General features: G+C 45.4%; 1 protein-coding gene across 2 annotated transcripts in view; it reads right to left on the bottom strand.

The window, feature by feature from the left end:
- Positions 1-21596, bottom strand: part of LOC124721928 (heat shock 70 kDa protein 14-like) — a 146639-nt gene that overhangs the window by 69450 nt on the left and 55593 nt on the right. For both annotated transcript variants that reach the window (XM_047247084.1, XM_047247085.1), the window contains exon 4: positions 10619-10817. In XM_047247084.1, coding sequence (XP_047103040.1) covers positions 10619-10817 — 199 coding nt within the window. The remainder of the gene's footprint in view (positions 1-10618; positions 10818-21596) is intronic.

The raw sequence follows: 21596 nt of genomic DNA, 5'->3' as shown, positions 1-21596 counted from the left end.
AAGGAGCTAGCTGGATTTCATTTACTAATGCTTTTAACAGTTCCGCTCTGTCTTCCATTGTGTGGGCTAAATTCCAACGACTCTCTGGGCCCAAGGTCAATTCACCAATTTCTGGCCTGATCAGAGCAGATGATGTCATTGTGGAACCCATTGCTATATCCACCACCTAGGGCCACTATTTTGCAAATATTTCAAGCTCCACCCATTACCACCCTACCTTCCTCCATTGGAAACAAATGGAGGAGGCTTGGGTAATACCCTTCTCCTCTTAGAATTTTAAATGATACAATGCAGCCTTTCCTATGTGGGAGCTGATCACTCTCACTGTATCCCCATCTTTCACCCCACAGCCGGATGATGTTCGCATTCAGATGTTGCAGCACCTTTCTCTTGCGGGCTAACATTTTCTGCTTAATACATACAACCACATCTGGGTAGATGGCATGCTCCCCAGACACTGGTATGAAGCCTTCATCATACCCATTCCTCAGCCCAGTAAGGACAAAGACCTTCCTTCTAGCTACCACCCCATTTCCCTCACTAGCTATGTTTGCAAGGTTTAGAACATATGATTAATGCCCGGGTGGTATGGTGACTCAAGTCTCGCAAATTACTAACGACTGCACAGTGTGGATTTCAGGCGTGCCATTCTGAAGTTGACCATCTCACCACTTTGGCAACCCATGTCATGAACAGTTTTCTGCAACAATAACTGACTGTGGACGTGCTTTTTGATCTGGAGAAATCCTTCGGCACCAGCTGGAGGACCGGTACCCTCTGTACTCTTTACATGTGGGGCTTTCCAGTCTGCCTGCCATGTTTCCTTCAGGAATTTTTAAAAGACAGACTTCTCAAAGCACGTGTGGAATGTGACTTGTAGGACAGTTTTATCCATGAAAATTGGATGCCTCAGGGGTCCATCCTGACATTCGTTGTCCTTGCTATTGCCATTGACCCTATTATGGCCTGTCTCCCGCTGGGTATTTCCAGGTCCCTTTTTGTTGACGATTTTGCCACCTATTGCAGTTCCCTATGGACTTGTCTCCTTGAGCAAAGTCTTCGGCATTGTCTTATTGTCTTTACTCATGCAGCGTCAACAATGGCTTTCGCTTTTCCACTGACAAAACCATTTGTATGAATTTCTGGCTGCACAATGGGTTTCTTCCACCTTCTTTATACCGGGTGATCAAAAAGTCAGTATAAATTTGAAAACTTAATAAACCATGAAATAATGTGGATAGAGAGGTAGAAATTGACACACATGCTTGGAATGACATGGGGTTTTATTAGAACTGAAGAAAAAAAAAACCATTTTGCTAGACGCGTGAAAGATCTCTTGTGCGCGTCGTTTGATGATGATCGTTTGCTCAGCTGCCACTTTCGTCATGCTTGGCCTCCCAGGTCCCCAGACCTCAGTCCATGCGATTATTGGCTTTGGGGTTACCTGAAGTCGCAAGTGTATCGTGATCGACCGACATCTCTAGGGATGCTGAAAGACCACATCCGACGCCAATGCCCCGCCATAACTCCGGACATGCTTTGTCGTGCTGTTCACATTATTCCTCGACTACAGCTATTGTTGAGGAATGATGGTGGACATATTGAGCATTTCCTGTAAAGAACATCATCTATGATTTGTCTTACTTTGTTATGCTAATTATTGCTATTCTGATCAGATGAAGCGCCATCTGTCTGACATTTTTTGAACTTTTGGTTTTTTTTTTTTTTGTTCTAATAAAACCCCATGTCATTCCAAGTATGTGTGCCAATTTGTACCTCTCTATCTACATTATTCCGTGATTTATTCAGTTCTCAAATTTATACTGACTTTTTGATCACCCGGTCTTGGGCCTGTTGCTCTACCGTTTGTTGAAACTACGAAATTCCTGAGGCTCATGATTGATAGAAACTTTCTTGGTCCTCCCACATGTCTTACCTGGCTGCCCACTGTACCCTGTCCGTCAGTGTTCTACGGGTCCTCAGTGGTACTTCCTGGGGAGTGGTCTGGACCACCCTCCTCCGTTTGTACAGATCCCTTGGCCTTTTGAAAGTAGACTATGGATGCTCCGTTTATGCATCTGCACATCCATCCATCTTACACTGTCTAAATACAATCTACCACCATCGAATCCATGTGGCCACTGGCACCTTTTACACCAGCCCAGTTGAAAGTCTCTATGCAGAAGTTGCCTAACTACTGCGGTCATAACGACATGATGTTCTCCTCAGCAGATACACATGCCATTTGTCTGCCATACCTGGCCACTCATCTTATGTCGCCTCCTTCAACGGCTCATTTGACCGCCAGTACGTGTGTCCCTCTTCTCCGTTACTTCCTGGAGTTCACTTTTGGTTACTGCTCCAGCAGCCTCACTTCACGCTATCTGCCACTTTCCCGAAGGATGTGTACCCTTCACCACCCTGACCTTCTGTGGTGGCCCATGTTCACCTTGAACTTGATTCGCTTCCTTAGGAGACTTCTCCAGATTCGATCTATCGGTGTAAGTTTCTCAACCTTTGCACGGAACTTAGTGACACTACCTTTGTGTACACTGTTGGCTCTCTGAATGACCATGGTGTCTGGTATGCCTGATCATTGCCACCGACCATTTTCGATATCTGCTTCCAGAACACTGCTCAGTATTAACAGCAGAGCTCTTTGCTCTGTATCAGGCCACACGGTATATCCAGCGACACAGGCTTTTCAATTTCGTCATCTGCTCGGATTCTCTCAGTGATTTTCAGAGCCTCTGTATGCTGTACACTGTCTATCCCTTAGTGCAACAGGTCAAAGAAAGCTTCCACTTGCTCTGTCTTGATGGATGGTCTGACAGGAAACAAAGCTGCTGACACTGTTGCCAAGGCTGCTGACACTGTTGCCAAGTCTGCAGTCCTCCTACATCATCCAGCTAGTTCTTCCATTCCTTCCGATGATCTCCATGTTGTCTTTTATCAGAAGGTGGTGTCACTTTGACATTAAAATCGGTCTTCCATTCATGGGAACAAACTCCAGGGAATGAAACATCTCCCAGAAGCTTGGCCGATCTCCTCTCTCAGCCCTTTCGCCGCAAGGAGCTGATTTTAGCTAGGTTACGTACTGGGTACTGTCTTTTTACCCATCGTCATTTGTCAAGTGGTGACCCACCATCACTTTGTGCTAACTGTCATCAACCTTTGACCATTAGCTGTTTCCTGACCAAATGTCTCTCTTTTAACCACTTACGTTCTACTGTATGCTTGCTGTCTGAGTTATCGGTCGTTTTAGCAAACGGCACATTGGATGTTGATTGTGTTTGACTTTTTATCCATCATAGCAATATAGCGAACGACATTTAATATTTAATTCATGGTCTTCATAGTCTCTATGACATATTTCGTGTACCTTTCTCCAAGAGTAAGTCCTTGTTTTGCCTGCCTTTCCTTCCGTTGATTGGGCTTAACGTGCAGTCACATTTAACTCCTTTTTCATCTTGGTGTTCAAAGGTTCTGACATGGGCGTGTATGACTTTAGTATGTTGTTGAAGTTACAGTTTGTATGCGGGACAGGAGTGCCAACAGAAATTATTTCTTTTTTCTCTTTTTGCAAGTAGTTTGTAACAACTGTTCACAGCTTGTGACTGGTGGATTACTATTCTAAATAATCTGTTCTTAATTATGACTACAATAAAAACACCACCATTCTTATTTAATTAATGATGACATTATAACATCTAAGAATGGAAAATCCAGGATGGAATAATGTCAGTATTATGAAAAAGATAGATTGCCAATCACCATATAGCAGAGATTTTGAGTCGCAATCTGGTCTCGACAACCAGAGACTGTGTGTGACTGACACACTCTCTCTCTCTCTCTCTCTCTCTCTCTCTCTCTCTCTCTCTCTCTCTCTATCTCTATCTCTCTCTCTATCTCTCTCTCTATCTCTCTCTCTATCTCTATCTCTCTCTCTATCTCTATCTCTATCTCTATCTCTATCTCTATCTCTATCTCTATCTCTATCTCTATCTCTATCTCTATCTCTATCTCTATCTCTATCTCTATCTCTATCTCTATCTCTATCTCTATCTCTATCTCTCTCTCTATCTCTATCTCTGTGTGCGTGTGCGTGTAAACTTACTTGTTTGACAGTTTTAATTATGCCTATCTGCAATTCAACATTTCTGCTACATGGAGAGTAGCACTCTATCCCTTTCATAATACTGACATGGTTTTATGTATTTTAGGTATGCTAGATTCACAATTTCTGACTCATGATGATGACCTATTCAATCGGCAGTTTATATTTCAGAATATAACATTCTTAAGAGGAGTTGGTTGGTTGACTGGATGATTAAAGGGACCAAACTACTAGGTCATCAGTCCCTTTTTCCTCAGACAGACAGGTCTACATGCCTGTAGATCAGATAGCCTACCACACAAAACCCAGGGGAGGAAAACCATAAGGTCTATGAAGGTGAGATAATGGACAAGAAGAAGAAAGAAAGAAAGAAAGAAAGAAAGAAAGAAAGACAGAGAGAGAGAGAGCACAAGGAAGGTGTTCCCTCTAGGGAGCAGCCAGAAGCCTCCGAAAGCACAGTGCAATGCAATGAGGGAACATACAGCCCAGTCCTCCCCCCCCCCCCCTTACCAGATTTAGCCCACTCAGAAATCACCTAGGAAAGACTAGCAACATGGACACGACGAGAGAAGTACAGAGAGACAAAAGACGAACAAGTCTAACAGACCATGGGGGGGGGGGGGGGGGGGGAGGGGAGTAAAAGAGCAGGTAAGGTGAGGACCAGGCTGCACCACAATGCCCAGATAGCCACAGCACGGACTTGGCAGAGGAGGCAAAGAGTGTTCTGCCAACCCATCAATGGGCCAATATGGGTAAGTGGACCTACCTTGAAGAGAGCGGTGAAAGCTCCCTTCAAGAATAAAACGTAAAACTAAGTCAGCCACTGAGGCACTGTCTCCTAACACCAGAGACAGCGCGTGAGGGAGATTAAGAGCCCACTGCATGGTGGCTAAGTTCGGACAGTCCAGCAAAATGTGGACCACCAGCAAATGGGAACCACAATGACAGAGAGGTGGGTCTTTGCGACAGAAGAGATGACCAAGAGTTAGCCAAGTATGGCCAATACGCAGCCAGCAAAAGGACGATCAAGTCTTTGAGAGAGGCCCACATGAAGGACCTCCACAGATTTGTAGTCTCCTTCATCACCCTACTTTGTTTGGCAAAGTCAGAGTGAGCCATTCCTGATTCCCTAACCTTCATGGCATAATACCGATCAGAGGTTCATTACTGGAATACCAACATCACAAATCAGTTTACAGGTAGCCAGTTTGGCCAGGCTACCAGCAAGTTCATTTCCCAGGATCCTGATGTGGCCTGGGGTCCAGACATACAGGGAACCCTGGATAGCAATTACCAAGGGACGGTGAAGGTAACATTGGTCAAGAGATGCAAACTGCACAAGGAGTTGCTGAAGATGAGAGAGGATCCACCGGTGCAGAAACTAATATGTTCAAGAGCACGAGAGATGGCTACCAACTCCGCAGTGAAAACATTACAACCATTTGGCAGGGAGCACAGTTCAGTGTCACATGCGAGTATAAGCAAAGCCCACGTGACCAGCACCCATTAAGTCATCAGTACAGACTACTTCTGAACCCCAAGATATGACAAGAATGGCTAAAAATTGGTGGCAGACGGCCTCAGAAGGAACCGAGTCTTTCAGATCTGGTGATAGGTCAAGACAACGCTGTGGCCGAGGGATGCACCACGAATGTGTAGTGAATGGGCCTGGAGGAGAGGTGATAGAGGAAACAACTGGAGTTCAGAGAGGAGAGACAGGATGTGGATTGCGATTGTAATCCTTGATCTGGACTGCTGTTGCGGGGGATGGATTCCGGTGTTTCGACGGGATTGTATCAGGGCTTTGTAAAGCTGTGGAAAGGTAGTACGATCTGCATCCCAGCTGGTGTTACTCAGGCAGTGAAGACTATTAAGGTGCAGCTAACACTTTCGATCAATCTATCATAGATGGGGAATCCACATCAACTTAGGATCTAAGACCAGTCCAAAAAACCAAAATGTTCCCACCACATTGAGTAGTTGGCTGTTGAGGTAAAGTTCTGGTTGAACACTACAATGTTGACAGAAGTGCATAACATGAGTTTTGACACTGTAAAGTGAAAGCCATGGGTGAGGTCCCATGACTGCGCCTTTCCTATGGCACCTTGCAGTCGATGTTCAGCGACATCCATACTAACAGAGCCCTGTGGTACCCCATTCTCTCGTCGGATTGGGGGAGGAGGGGAGGGGGGTGAGGGTGGTACTGTGGGAAGCAGCAAGTTGAACCTGCGAAGTATGGTGGGACAGGAAGATGTGTACAGTAGCCAGGATGTGGGGTCTTAAGCCTTTTTCAGGTCGAAGAAGATGGCTATAAGGTGTTGATATTGGACAAAAGCTGTTTGGATGGCAGACTCCAGGCAATCCAGATTTTCAGTATAGAGTCACCTCGGCAAAACCGCCCTGGGATGGAGGCAGAAGACCCCGAGACTCAAGGAGCCAACACAGCCGCCAGCTCACCATGCATTCAAACAACTTGTAGAGAACACTGGTGAGATTAACTGGGTAATAACTATTCATCTCTAGAGGGTGCTTGCCCTGTTTCAGTACTGGGATGACGATGATTTGTCGCTGTTGCAATGGGAAGTCGCCCTCACTCCAGGATGCAGTTAAAGATGGCAAGGATGTGACACTGACAATCCACAGATAGGTGCTTGATCATCTGGTTGAGGATGTGGTCCGATCCTGGGGCAGTGGGCTAGGACACTGACAAATCCCCACTCACTGAATGGAGCGTTATACGGATCCAGGTGGTGTGCAGTAAAAGATAACTGCTTTTGCTCTACCTACTTTTTTAGGACACAAAAAAGGGTTGACAGTTCTCAGACTCAGAGGCTCTAGCATAATACAGAGAAAAATGTGGCATCTGTGTTAGTGTAGATGGCACCATTCAACGGAACACCACCAGGTACACCTGCAGGTGTCTGGTATCTGTAGATACATCTGACCTTGGCTCAAACCTATGAAGGGAAGGTTGACGGTCTGATGGTTGAAGCGTACTGTTCCTTGCATTCTTGTTTCCATCGTTTTATTGGATGGCAGACCCAGGCATGGAGCCACTGAAAGGCAATAACGTGCTCCATCGATGGGTGCCACTTATGGTGCTGGAGAGCTCGCCTACGATCTCTAATGGCCTCTGCAATTTCTGATGACCATCCAGGTATTGTCTTCTGTCGGGGTGCACAGAAGGAACAGGGAATCGCCAAAATCAGCTGCTCAAATAATGGTTGTAGTTGTATTCTGGACTGCCTCATCAATATCTCCATGCAGTGGGGAGACAAGGGCAACAAAAGAGGCAAAAGCATCCCAGTCAACACGGCTGAGAGTCCATCTGGGCAGGCGTCCATGGGAGTGACGCTTTCTTTCACATCACTTCGGTATAATGTCACCCTGACCTTTTCAGGTAATGAATCACCATCAAAGGCCAACATGAAGGCACTGGTAGCGACACTGTTGTCCTTTGGTCCCCAATGTACATGACTAACAAAGTGTGCACCCTGGCACTCCAAGTTGGTGCATAGCTCAGCACCAGATTGTAAGAGCAGGTCCCTGAACCATATTTGGACTATTATGGGGAGTGACAGTCACCGGTATGTCACCCACCTTGTTAAGAGCTAGTAGCACCCGTGATTGAGCAGAGGATACTGTTTTGGTCAAAATTGACCCACTTTTCATTTTAGAAATGGCTGCCACTTCCCCAAGCTTGACTTCTATGTTCTCCACAAAGAAGAAGGGTTCTGTGGTCAAGAAGGAATCCCCATCAATCCTTGAGCAAACTAATTATTGGGGGGACAGGGGGGGGATATTTCTCTGCTTGCCGCTTAGCCCTATGGAAGGAAACATTTTATGGTCATATCTCTCTGCACTTAAATAGTACTTTCCTTCCATAGAGACTGCTGGGATCATACAGCTACCGGCGGAAGATAACTTCATCCGATTCATTTGCGGCTCATCCGCCATGGTGCCACCCACTTCGAATGGGGGCTCTTGCCATGTGCGCCACCCAGCCGCAGAAAATGGCTACGTGGCCAGTAATCCGTTGCTCGGAGTCCCCGTGTCCCAGTCACAATGGGCACATGCACATAAACCTTGGCATACATGGGAAGTTTTCAGCTCAGACACCAACAATACAATACCCACGTGGCCAGGGGGCTACCACTGTGCAGCTATTTGATGACCACCATGACAGGATGGCCACCATGCTGGAGCTTACACTGCATTGGGTGACCTTCCCTGCATGGTAAACATTTCTGGAGAATCTGAAAACTGATGGCAGGTCAAACCTAACAATGGGGACTATGTCTTTACTTAATGAAAAGTTGTAGAAAACAAAAAAAAGCAGAAACCCTAATCCCAGTCACAAACGAGATCTGAGCTGGGTCTGCATCAAGAAAACCATACAATGGAGAGGCAGAGGGAGAAAGGGACAGTGGAAGTATAAGCTTGCAGGACAGAAATGAAGTAATGCTGCAAAGCATGGGGCCCCATGGTAGCCTAGCAGGTAGGTACTGACACGAGAGTTGTGAGCCCTCAGGGGCTAAATGAGTAATATTGTCATTGAACCTTGGTGGGTCCTTCCCCACATCTCACACATCCCATCACACAAACTCAACCAGCATGTTTCTGACAAGGCTTGTGAATTTCTCCCATTAATCAATATTCTCCTTCCCAGATGTAAATAGTTGCTCAGATAGTTTGTTGTCATTTTATTGACACATCATGCACAACTTTTCATTCAACACCACTGATCAATGATGCTGCTGCAGCTCTGTGTTTGTTGATTCATCCACTTATTTTCACTGAATTGAAAAGTTCACATTTTTTTATTGACAGCATAAATTGTATACTTACATCATATGTATTCTACTTAGTTGGCTGTCCAAGATAATTTTCAGATAAGATATTTAGTACAATTTCACTAGAACCGCCATCCTGCCATCTGTGTCATGCATGGCTGGCTAACAGGAACCTCTCCTATGGCTAAAACACGATCAGGTAATTTATCAGAAATATTTTTCCACAAATCTTCCGTAGCATTCCATGCCATCTCAACTGATGTAGTGTGTCACCAATAGATAGTTTTAGTAAGAAATTTTGGCCCACCTTTAAGGCTTAACTTTACCCAAATTATCTATTGTTGACTGCATTTATCTCATTACACAAAAAGAGACTTGTCACATATATATTCCAGTCAGAATTTAAGATTTTGTTTCTAGTTGTACCCAATTTTCTGTTCCACTTGCTACACAAGCAACGCTGTTTAAGCAAGTCACAGTAATTCAGTGATCTTGCCTTGAATACTTGTCCAGTTACCTAATATTCAGTTTTCATTTTCACAGTTGACTTATATGGCTATTTGATCTCCTCAATATGAAATACATGTGAAGTGATCATGGCTCTTTGGTGTTCAACATCTAAAGGTAAACAGGCTTACAAAGTAATTTATCTAAAAAAAGAAAAAGGATGCAAACTATACTGCAAACTAGACATATTGCGCTATTGGAGGAAATTCTTTCTGCGGGTACTGCATGCCTAACCAATTCAGAGAGGCACTTTAAAATTCTACATCCAATACAGATTAAGTCAAGGAATCTGCACCCAAGATCACCAAAAAATCAATGGAGCCTCTAGTTTAAATCAACCTGGCTCCTAACCAAGGATTCCAATCAATACTGGGCATGAAATAACAAATTGTGAACTGTGATTCCATTAGACGAGTGACAATAACCCTGTTCACCACCAGAAGGAACTAAGATGATGACAAGCATTACTTACAACCAGCTGTAACCATTGCACTAAACAGATGGCTGCAGTGCTGCTTCTGTATCTCAGACGAGACCTTCCCATAGTAAACATATGGGATATCCAAAGGACTTCCTTTATGATCTGATTGTTATTTCCCTGAGGAGATCCATCATCTGCGTTAAATTGGAACACCTAATAATGAGCAATCTGACCGTAGTCTAGATCATGCAGGATCATTGACCTCAGGGTCAAAAGATAAAGCAACTGATGTGGGCTCATGTAACAACAGTAAACATGTCTTTCTCATATACACTTCACTATAAAATAATATTTTACTGCTATTTATGCAGATTTCCTCAACAAACTGAACCACTGACATCTTAACATAAAAGTTTCATCTGTTAATAAGAAATTAATAATTTATTTGGAGAAATGTAACCCACAAAACACAGCACTGAAACGTATCACTGTGGAATGTTTATCAGCTCTATTGATGAAAACATCAGCCTATGTGCACATGCTATGCAGTGTTTTGGGGCCAAAGCCCTCAGAGTAAAGTCTAAGGAGAAAACATGCATTCCTCCAATCTTATTTAGGCTAGTCAATAGTGGAAACAACAATTTCAATAATGAGCAGCATATTCGCCCTAAAATATATGTTAACAATGTTGAACACCTCATTTCGTAGCTAAAGATCATGCAGATTGTTTCATAACTTATCACCAACACCAAGAATAACATACTGCATTACAGCACTCACCCTCTCTCATCTGGGGACTCAACACCATAGCCTTGAGCAAGCAAGGCTGCTATAGGTTCACTAATTACTTGCAGAACATCGAATCCTGCATCTTCCGCAGCATGTGCCAGTGCCTGACGACTACACTTCGAAAAATTTAAGGGGACACACAGGACTGTGCGCAGATCTGTATCTGGAGGTACACATGTGGAAGCAAAGCCTGAAACAAATAACAAAAAATAAAGAAATGCTTTACATTACTACCAAACCACAAGCTTCATATTTGTATACAAACACTATATTTATTGTTGATTGACAGCTAGCTGGCTGGTCGTCAGCAGAGTCAATGCCTACAGCTTATTCTTTTCCATCAAATAATTTGAAACACTTAAAAAACTCACAGTACAAATATGATGCAGCACTGGAAAACTTGTTAAATTGACATGCGACCCCATTAAAAGCAGGATCTTGCATTCGCAACATAAGTATTCCTGTAAATTGCTTTGTTCTACCACCAAATTCCTCGAAAGTTACAGAATCAGAAAAGCTACCCATAGATTAGTTCGGTACCTGCATCAAAAATTTGTAATTCATTTTTTTTAGGGGCAGGAACATTTTGTGAATGGGCCAAAGAGTTTTGTTACTGCAAAGTATTGATTCCACTGTGAGAGTACTTATTAGTTACATGTTCAAAAGGAAAACTCTAATAGTTTAATCATTTTGTGTAATAGGACAGTGTGAAAAAATGAGTGAAAAGTCACCGAGACCAAATCATTCTCTCTATTTCAGCAATCATATTCCCACTTGACAGCTTCTACAAGCAAAACATGTCAAAGCACTACACCAAAGGAAGTCAGCATTTAGAAGATAGAAGTATATCTGTGATAATACAGGATGGATGTATTTAACCATTGCACTACCTGATAAAATCTGTAGCCACTCTTTGGTGGCTATGTCTTTTTATCCTGCACAAAAAATGTGTATAAAATTTTAAAGCCCAAAACTTCTTCAAATTGGCTGCCTTGTCAGGATCCAATTCTGTACAGATCGCTCGCGAAGATAGCAACCAAAGTAAGATTGTAATTTTGACATGTTACATATACACTGTCCAGTCACATTAATGTGACCATCAGTCGAAAGCCTGAATAACCACCTTTTGCTGCATAGACCACTGCGAGACATGCAGGAATAGTGATAGTGAAGTTCTGGAGGGTAACAACACGGATATGGAGCCATGCAGACTCCAGTGCCATGGCCAGAATGTGACAGGTTTCTCTTGAGAATCCACCGCGAGAACAGCTCGATCGAGGTGGTCCCACAGATTATCAACCGGGTTTAAATCCAGAGGGTCTGGTGGCCAGGGGGGTACAGTAAATTCATCCTGGTGCTCTTCATACCACACACACACACACACACACACACACACACACACTGTGAGCTCTGTGACACATTACATTGTCCTGCTGGTAAATGTCATTGTGTGAAGGAAAAAACGAACTGCATGTATGAGTGAACATGGTAACTAAGGCTAGATGCATAATTATATCAATCATCTGTGCCTTTCAGAATGACAAAATAACTCGGGTAATGCCTTGAATATATTCCCCAGACCATAAAGCTCCCTCCTCCAGCCTGGACCCCTTTGCTTTCAGATGATTCACACTGTGCACACCAATGGCCAGCTGTCCAATGGAGCATAAAACGTGATTCATCTGAAAAGGCAACCTGTCACCACTCAGTGGACACCCAGCTGCAGTGCTGGCGAGCTAATTCCAGTCTTTGTTGCCGATGAACACCAGTTAGCAAGAGTGCACAAACCAGGCACCTGCTGCAGAGAACCATACACAGCAATGTTTGCTGAACGGTCATTGAGGAGACATTTTTGGTAGCCACGGGTTTATCTGGGCAGTCTGATGCTCACCCATACGTATCTACACAGCTGTTGTTCACCCCGTCATCTCTGGCCCGTAGTGCATTATAGCTACCGTTGTGCTGGTTTTGTATAGCACCTATTTTACCAGGCACGGTATACTTTAAACACAGTGGCACACAAACAGTTTCATAACTTAGCTGTTTTGGAAATTCTTCCACCCTTGGCCTGAAAGTCAATGATCATGTCCTTCTGGAAGTCAGATAAACCGCTCTGTTTCCACATTATAACGACTGCAATGTTTTCCATGTTCCCCAACACACTTTATATACCCTCCCCCGCTGGCGCTGCCACCTGCTGTTTGTGAGTGGTTATTCATGCTGATTCCAAACATAGGCAGTGGTCACACTACTGTTACTGGATTGTGCATAACACCTTTGTCAGTCTCTGGATTAATTACAACAGAGATAGGTTGCAATTTTTTCCAGCTAGTGTGTTGAACAACAGAATCATTTTAAGTAATTACTGCTCACAATCTAACAATGCGGGTATAGTATTAAGAATGGAGTGTCGAATGATACAATTTATACTCTGAGGAATATCTCCTATGATGCCCAAATGGATCATTAAGTAGTTAAGCTCCTACTGTCAGTTTATAAACTAGTTGTATTATAAGAAAAACATGAAACAGACAGTATTAATACATAACTGACAAACAAAGAATCATAATAATATGAGTAAATATACTGCTACAGATTTCTGAAAACAACTATCAGACAACATATATAAGTGCCTGAAGGTCAGTGCTCTTAGTATCTTTTCTTAATAATGTCTGTAGCTTCTGTCTGTAGTTTTTATGCTTACACTAGCAATTAGTGAATAATGGAAATCCAGTCAACCATGTTTTCAGACAAAGATAAAGAAAAGAAGGAAAAATAATGTCTAAGGTAGGGTGGACAGTGATCAGTGATGTCTGAGTAAGCTGTATTGCCTACTCAAGTTGTGCACACACACACACACACACACACACACACACACACACACACACACACACAAGTTACAACTCTTACAACACTAGACAGTATAAAATGTAATTACAATTTTTCTACTTTGGAGCAAAGCAGTTTGATACATTTCTTAGAGTAGCTTAATACATTTAATCAAGAAACAAATTTGCTAACTGAAAACCAAGTTTGCACTACTTTCTAACAAAAGAACAATCTCTGTGAATTTAGTTTAGTAGCGGCATTGGTGAGCTCTACTGTAAAGAATGGAAAGTTTGAAAAGTCATCACCCCTCTGTGTCATAAAAGGTGAAGTATTAGTTTATTTGGCCAAAGATGGTGTCAACAACCATTCCATAGTACACTTGGATGTATACAACTAAAATGAATTTGGGGGACCACAGGAAACCTAAGTCAGGCTGGCTGGACTGGGATCCAAACAACTTTCCTCCAAAATACAAGAACAGCATTCTTGATCACTAACCACCACATTCCATCAGTGAAGCCTAAAGAAGTCTACACATACTTTTGGTAAAACTCCATCTTATTCTTTACACTCCCTATACAGTTTTTGATGTACAAATCTAAAACCACTCCTGATCATAACTGTTTGTTGAACAGATAAATTATGCTTGAATTCAGTAAGTTCCCAAGGTAATTATTTGATTCATTACTGTAGTCATACTTAAAAAGACAGATTCATCTCAGATATTTAACCAGAGTTATGTCAGTAACAAGTATTTCACGGCAAGTCACATGGGGGATAACAACTGCAAAGCAAAGCAATAATCTGAAGGTCCCATCATGATCATAGTCCATGGTGGGCTTCAGTTTATTAGTAAAATATTGGAAAACTGTGGTATCCTTACAAATTTACTATGGAATATTCCTCAACCATCTGGGGTGAGTGACTGAAGCTCTGATAAAGTCAGAGGCTACACATGTGATCTGGCAGACATTGTGAGAAATATGTCAACAAATTGATGAAAATGAATATTGGAAACTTTAAGTGGTTCATCCCGCAGTTCTCCACATTTCTTCCCATAAATGTGTATTACGTAAATTTAAATAAATTCAACAGAAATAGCACGAGGTACAGAAATTAAACTATTACAGCATGTGAATGAGCGGATAGGTATTCGCAGACAAACTGTGAGAGCCACACTGCACCTGTGGTCATACAGCTCAGGGAGTAGAAGTATTGACTACGAAAGGCATAGGTTCAAGTCTGAGATTCAGTCAAGTGAAAAGTTTTATTCTGAAGGAAAATTTCATTACATGTACACTCCAATGTAAAGTGAAAGATTCATTTTTATTAAACACATGTAATCATATCAGCCATTTCAAATGGAAAAAAAAAGTAGCAAAAGCAATTATTACTTCTTGTTCATTCTTACGACACAAACCCAGGCCCGAGGACTGCATGGGTAGCAGAGGCCAGCAGATTGCACAGTTACAAGAGTGATGGAAGGTCAGGACAGAGGGACTGGTCCCCCACCTCCACAGGCACACACACTGTGATCCTCTCAACCATCCTCCAGTGAGAAGGGACACGAGGCACAGGTGGCGGTCATCTTAGTTCCAGCCTGAGCATCGGAAGTGACGACAGGGTGCCAAATGCGACTGTGGTCACAGCCAGAGCTGTTTCGTGTTGGTGGGTCAGACAGTCATGTCTGGCCTTAACATCAAGCCACTGATGCTCTCTGTCACCAATGATGACCCCTTGGGTCCATCCCAGACACCAACTGCATATGCATGCCCAGACAGACATTCCACCCACATGCAGGCCTATAGGCAGGTTTGGCACACAGCACAGGATGCAGGAGGTCTAATGGTGTACAATACCAACTCAAATGCAGTATTTCAGCCAGATGATGTCTGCAAGGTCTTCAGCAGCTGTGTTTTAAATGTATGGACCATCTGCTCAATCTCCCCATTAGGAGCACAGTGAAACAGGGTGGTTATCGCATTACAGCCACAGACAGCCTAAAGCTGCATCTACGTAAATGGGGGCTAATTATCCAACACCAGGGAATAAGTGGCACTCCCTCAAGGTAGAATACCATCATGAGGTCACAAGTGGTAGAAATGGTGGTAATGAACAGCATCCACGCCACGTAAGGGAAGTTTTGAGAGGGTGGCCACCACCAAAAGCCACATAACAACCTGAAATGTCACGGTAAAATCAACGAGGACCTTCTCCGACAAGTTATCAGGATGGGGCCACGACGAGGAACCTTGACCGTGGGACAAGTGATTGAGAGATCAGGCATGACACGAGCCGTGTGCGCATTCAATGTCTGCATTGATGTTGGGCCAGTACACGTGCTGTGGGGCTAGTGCCTCCATACATGTCCTCCACCAATGACAAGCACAAAGGAGCTGGAGGATGCGGGGACAGAGCGAGGATAGAATGATGGTCAGGTTTTCGAGAGTCCTCTGCAGCCATCATTAAAACATCATTTGTAGCATTGAATCAGTAGCATAACATGAAATAATTGTGAAAGGCTAGATCAGTAAGGCTCAAAACATTCTCTGGACACCTCTCCAGTACCTCAGACAAAACTTTCAACAGAACAGGATCGTGAAACAACACAGTGGATACCTCACGTGCAGTCAGAAGGAATTGAACCAGGATTTATTGTGGATGTTGGTCCAGGGGAAACAAACTGTTTCCTTGTGGTTGAACTGCACATTGGCACCAAGAGCAATTGGGGGTAGGGTGTTCACGTTGGTGAGTTGGGTGAAAGTGGATTTCAATTGATACCCAATCAAAAACAATGCCCAATTCTGCAGACAATGCATCATCTTTTCCAGGAGTTTAGAACAATGCACAAACAACAAAATCAAGGCTTTGAGCTTTGCAGTCGCTCAACAGGTGTAATTTGCTGCCATACAGTCTACATTCCAGAGGTGAGAGCAACTGGCCATTCACTACTACCCGACACCTTATGGGACAAAACAACCGCTATACCATATCGGGAAGTGTCTGTCTCGAGTGTCAAGGGCAGGTCCAATGCATATAGTGTCAGTCACAATGCCACCTTGAAACTGTACTTAATGTTCTGATATGCCAATTGGCAGGTGGTCAACCACACAAATTTGACACCCTTCTTGCATAGTCGATCTAGGGGATCTGTGGTTTGTGCCACCTAGGGAATAAACTTGGCACAGAACATGATTCTACCCAGAAACAACTAGCTGCTTAAGGTCAGTAGTGGCCAATATATTAGTGATTACGTCAATGTGGTCACACGTGTGCACGATACTATAGCGACCTGGGGTCACTGGGGCCTCTAAGGTACAGAGGCTGTGAAATGGTGGGTTGTGGAAGCAGTGGTGCTGGCCAGGGATGGACAGGTATAGTGTATTTTATATTTCTTGAATTACAGCACTGGAGTGTCTGGATAAAGGAGACCATAATTAGGGTGTTTTGGGGTGCAGCAAATGCAGAGCGCATAAGATATCAGCTGTTGTTGGTGCAAAACTTGCAGAAGTGGAATCCCCTGCCTCTGTGAGAAGACTAATCATGGGGCTAGTCCAGAAGGCACCAGTCGCAAGTCGGACCCCACAATGGTTGATGGGATCTAGTATCTACAATGTTGAAGGTGACGCAAAACCATAGACAAGACTCCCGTAGTCTAAACGAGACTGGGCATGTGCTTTGTACAATCGCAGGAGAATAGAGTGGTCTGCACCTCAGGTGGTATCGCACAGACATCTGAGAACATTGAGACGTAACCAGCACATCCTCTTCAGCTGGCGAAGACGAGGGAGCCGTGTCAACCGGACATCGAAGACCAGAGCCAAGAAGAGATGGGTGTCCACCACCTCGAGGGATTGGCCATCGAGGAACAGGTCCGGATGAGGATGGACTATATGGCGACGGCAGAAATACGTGACATACAATTTGGTCACCGAAAACTGAAAGCCATGGGAGAGAGCCCAAGATTGCACCCGGTAGATTGCCCCCCTGTAGACGGCTTTCTGCAGCGCCCACGACAGAGGAAGCGACATACGTACAAAAATCGTCAACATACAAAGACGCGAACACTGTCGGCCCAGCAGCCACTACCAGTCCATTAATGGTGATGAAAAAAAGAGGGACGCTCAGTACAGAACTCTGTGGAACCCCATTTTCTTACCGATGGGAAGTGCTGTAGGAGGAACCAACTTGGACCCGGAAAGAGCGACATGAAAGAAAGTTATGGATAAAAATGGGCAGAGCACCACAGAGGCCCCAGTCGTGAAGGGTGGCGAGGATGTGGTGGCACCAGTTGGTGCCGTAGGCTTTATGCAATGAGGTGTTGCCAATGGGCAAAAGCCGACCGGATAGCAGACTCCAGGTGGAATAAGTTATCCAATGTAGAGTGGCCACGGCAGAAACCACCTTGAGTCGATGACAAAAGGTCGCAGAATTCGAGGATCCAAAACCCCCCCCCAGCCGCCAACTCACCAGGCGTTCAACGAGCTTGCAGAGGGTGTTGGTAAGGCTAATTGGACAGTAGCTACCCAACTGAAGAGGTGGCTGCCCAGGCTTCAACACCGGAATAACAATGCTTTCCTGCCACTGGGTAGGAAATACCCCCTCACTCCACAGATGGTTGAAAAGGGTCTGTACATGACGGTGGCCAGCCACCGATAAGTGATGGAGCATTTGGTTATGTATCCAATCCGGTCCAGGAGACGTGTCAGGACGAAGGGTGAGGGTGCTGGCAAATTCCCACTCGCTAAATGGGGCATTACAAGGCTCCAAGCAGCGAGAAATGAAAGACAAAGGCAGTCGTTACGAGCGCTGTTTGAGGAGGAGGAGGAGGAGGAGGAGGAGGAGGAGGAGGAACAAGGGCGGCTACTGAGTCGACGCAGAGGCTTGGGCAAAGTGTTGAGCGAAACACTCTGCGACAAAGTACAGATGGGAAGGACAACACCATGCACAGAAATTCCTGCAACGGGACAATAGCCAAAAATTTGCCTGAGTTTTGCCCAGTCTTGTGAAGAGCAGGTGTGTGGTCCTATGGCAGATACATACCATTACCAGCAAATCCGTTTCTGAAATTTGATTGCAGCAATTTCCAGAGTCCACTATGGGACCATCATACCATCATTTGACAGGGGAGGGGGGAACCCCGAGGAAGAAGGGATGGCTGAAACAGCTGTGGCAAGAATGGTGGCAGTTAAAGTCTGTGTAGACTCATCAATACTACGGTGTGGTAGTATGGGGGGGATGGTAGCAGAGGAGAAGGCACCCCAATCAGCTGTAGAGAAGGCCCACCTGGGAGGGTGACGGAGCAAGACATACTGAAGGAAGGTCAAAACAATCGGGTAATGATCGCTGTCACATAAGTCATCGTGGACACCCCACTGAATGGAGGGAAGAAGGCTGGGACTGCAGATGATGAGGCCAATGGAAGAGAAAGTGCCGTGTGCCACACTTAAGTCTGTGGGAGTACCGGTGTTACAGAGGTCAAGCGCTGCCAGAACAGATTCAACTGTCCTGCCCAGGGCAATAGTCGGGTGACTACCACAAAGAGGGTTGTGGGCATTGAAGTCCCCTACATGCAGGGAGGGAGAAGGGAGTTGTTGAAGAAGGGTGGTTAGGGCAAGGGATGTGGGTGGCCTGTCAGGCAGGAGGTAGAGATTACAGATTGTGATTGGAGTGGTCAGATCGACCCTGACAGCAATTGCTTCCAGAGTGGTATGGAGGGGAACCCATTTACTAAAAATGTCTTTGTGCACCAAGGTGCAAACACCACCAGAAGCCTGCACAGGGCCAATCTGGTTTCAACAGAAAGCATGGAACCCATGAAGGGTGGGTGAGTAAGAATTGACAAAATGGGTCTCTTGGAGAACAATACAAGCAGCAGAGTAGGAGGAAAGAAGGGGCTGCAACTCCAGGAGGTGACGCAAATAGCCATTACAATTCCACTGGAGGATTCTCAAGCTGGAGTCCAAATGGCAAGCGAACGGACCGGAACCGGTCACGCCACCGAGTCGCCATCCATCACCGATAAGGATGGAGTAATGTCCATATAGGTGGGGTCAGACTGTTGGTTCATTGGCTGGAGGAGGGGAAGGTGGCACATCAGGGGGGTACCTGAGGGGCCTTGCGCTTGTTCCCTTGTTCTTGTGTTTCTGCTGCTTCTCTTGTGATGGAACAGAAGGGCAGACTGCAGTGTGGTAGGACACAGAATTACACCTGACAATAGCGGCCCCCACCAGCCGCAGATCGTGCGGCCTATGTGGAGCTGCAGATCACCTTTCAGGGGGTGCCGGGAAGAGGAGTCCCAGGAGGGAGCTCCAGTACCATCGGCTGCCGAAGAAGGGGAGCGCTTCTCTGGCGGGGGAGGGGGATTAGCACCCAAAGGGGTGAGGGTGAAGGGGAATTTGGGCGCGGCTTGGAAGAGGAGGGGGTACGAAGGGGAGTGGACGTAACTGAAGCAAAAGCAGAAGTTAGAGGCACAGGATGGAGACGGTCATACTTTCGACAAGCCTCGGTGTAGATAAGTCGATCTAAAGTCTTGTACTCTTGAATCCGTCATTCTTTCACATACACCAGGCATGCTGGCGAGTGCGGAGGATGCTGCGCATCACAAGTGATGCACACAGGCGGGGGACCACAGGCACTCCCCTCATGGAGGGGGCGCCCACAGTCACCACAGAGGTGATAACTGGTGGAGCGGGAAGACCTGTGTCCAAACTGTAAGCATTTAAAGCATCTCATTGGTGGTGGAATGTAACGTTTTACATCACACCGATACACCACCACCTTTACCTTCTCTGGGAGGATATCCCCCTCGAAGGCCAGAAAAAAGGAGTCTCTATCAGTGTGATTGTTTTTAAGGCCTCGCTGTACAATGTGGATAAATCGGACTCCTTGCCGCTCGAGGTTTGCATGGAGCTCCTTGTCAGTTTGGAGAAGAAGATCCCAGTAGAAAATGATACCCTGTACCAAGTTCAAAGATTGGTGGGGTGCGACGGAGACTGTGCTGTGGTCATAAGTCCCCCAGAACTTAGAACTACTTAAACCTAACTAACGTAAGGACATCACACACATCTATGCCCGAGGCAGGATTCGAACCTGCGACTGTAGCGATTGTGCGGTTCCAGACTGTAGCGCCTTTAACCGCTCGGCCACTCCGGCCGGCCTCTGCAGACTGGGCAGGAGAAGATGTCTTTATGAGGAAAGAACCGGACTGCATTTTACTCGTGGATTCCACTTCATGATACTTATCTTCAATCGCCTCAACAAAAAAACAAAGGCTTGGTCGTGGCAAAACTCTCACCACCTGTCCTGATACAAACCAGGTACCGAGGGAAAGGTTTCAACCCAAGTCGGCAAGCTTGACCTTCTTCCCATGGGGTGGCGAGGGAGGGGAAGGCCAAAGGATCAGAAGGACTATCATGTCTACTATCACTCTTAGAAATGGCCAAAGAATGGCCAGGATATTGAAGCCTTTCCCACTTCATATGCAAGGCGTCTGCCCTAGTACCACCCACCCTGACCAGGGGCTCGCCCAGTGGGCACCACCCCGCCATAGCGAGGGCCGTCTGGCACGGCAGCCATTGCTGGGAGTTCTGATGCCCCAAAGTGATGAGCATCAACTCCTTGGCATACACGAGCCGTTAACAGCTCAGGTACTAGCAGTGTGATCCCTGTGTTGTCAGGGGGCTCAGCCAGTTGGGTACTTAACAGCCCCACCACACGGACTGGCTACCATGCTGGTGACCTAGCATGAAGGGGGGCCAGGGTGCAAGGGGGAAAATGGAGGGGTGGGGAGGGGAGGGTGAGATGAGCCTCCAACATGGAAACTAGGTAGGGAGTTCATCCCCAAATGCTCACACTGACGGAAAATGTTGGAAATGGAGGTCAAACTCCAAGGGGACCAAAACGCTGAAAAGGAGATGGAAACAGCAAACTAAACAATTGCACATACCAAAACAAAGCCGGGAGGAAAGCCAAGTCGACATGAATTCCACCAAGAGGGAAAGGAGGGGCCACGGGGAAAGGAGCAAGGACAGGAAAGGAAAGGAGAGGAACAGGGACGGTAATGCAGGTCTGGGAAAAGGAAGGAGACTGCAAATAGCTCGGAGTCCTGTGCACGCCACACACGTACCCACAAAGGGAC

Source organism: Schistocerca piceifrons, chromosome X, assembly GCF_021461385.2.
Source record: "Schistocerca piceifrons isolate TAMUIC-IGC-003096 chromosome X, iqSchPice1.1, whole genome shotgun sequence".
NCBI classification, from domain to species: domain Eukaryota; kingdom Metazoa; phylum Arthropoda; class Insecta; order Orthoptera; family Acrididae; genus Schistocerca; species Schistocerca piceifrons.
The sequence above is the reverse complement of the archived record's forward strand: the minus strand, read 5'-3'. Positions and strand labels throughout refer to the sequence as shown.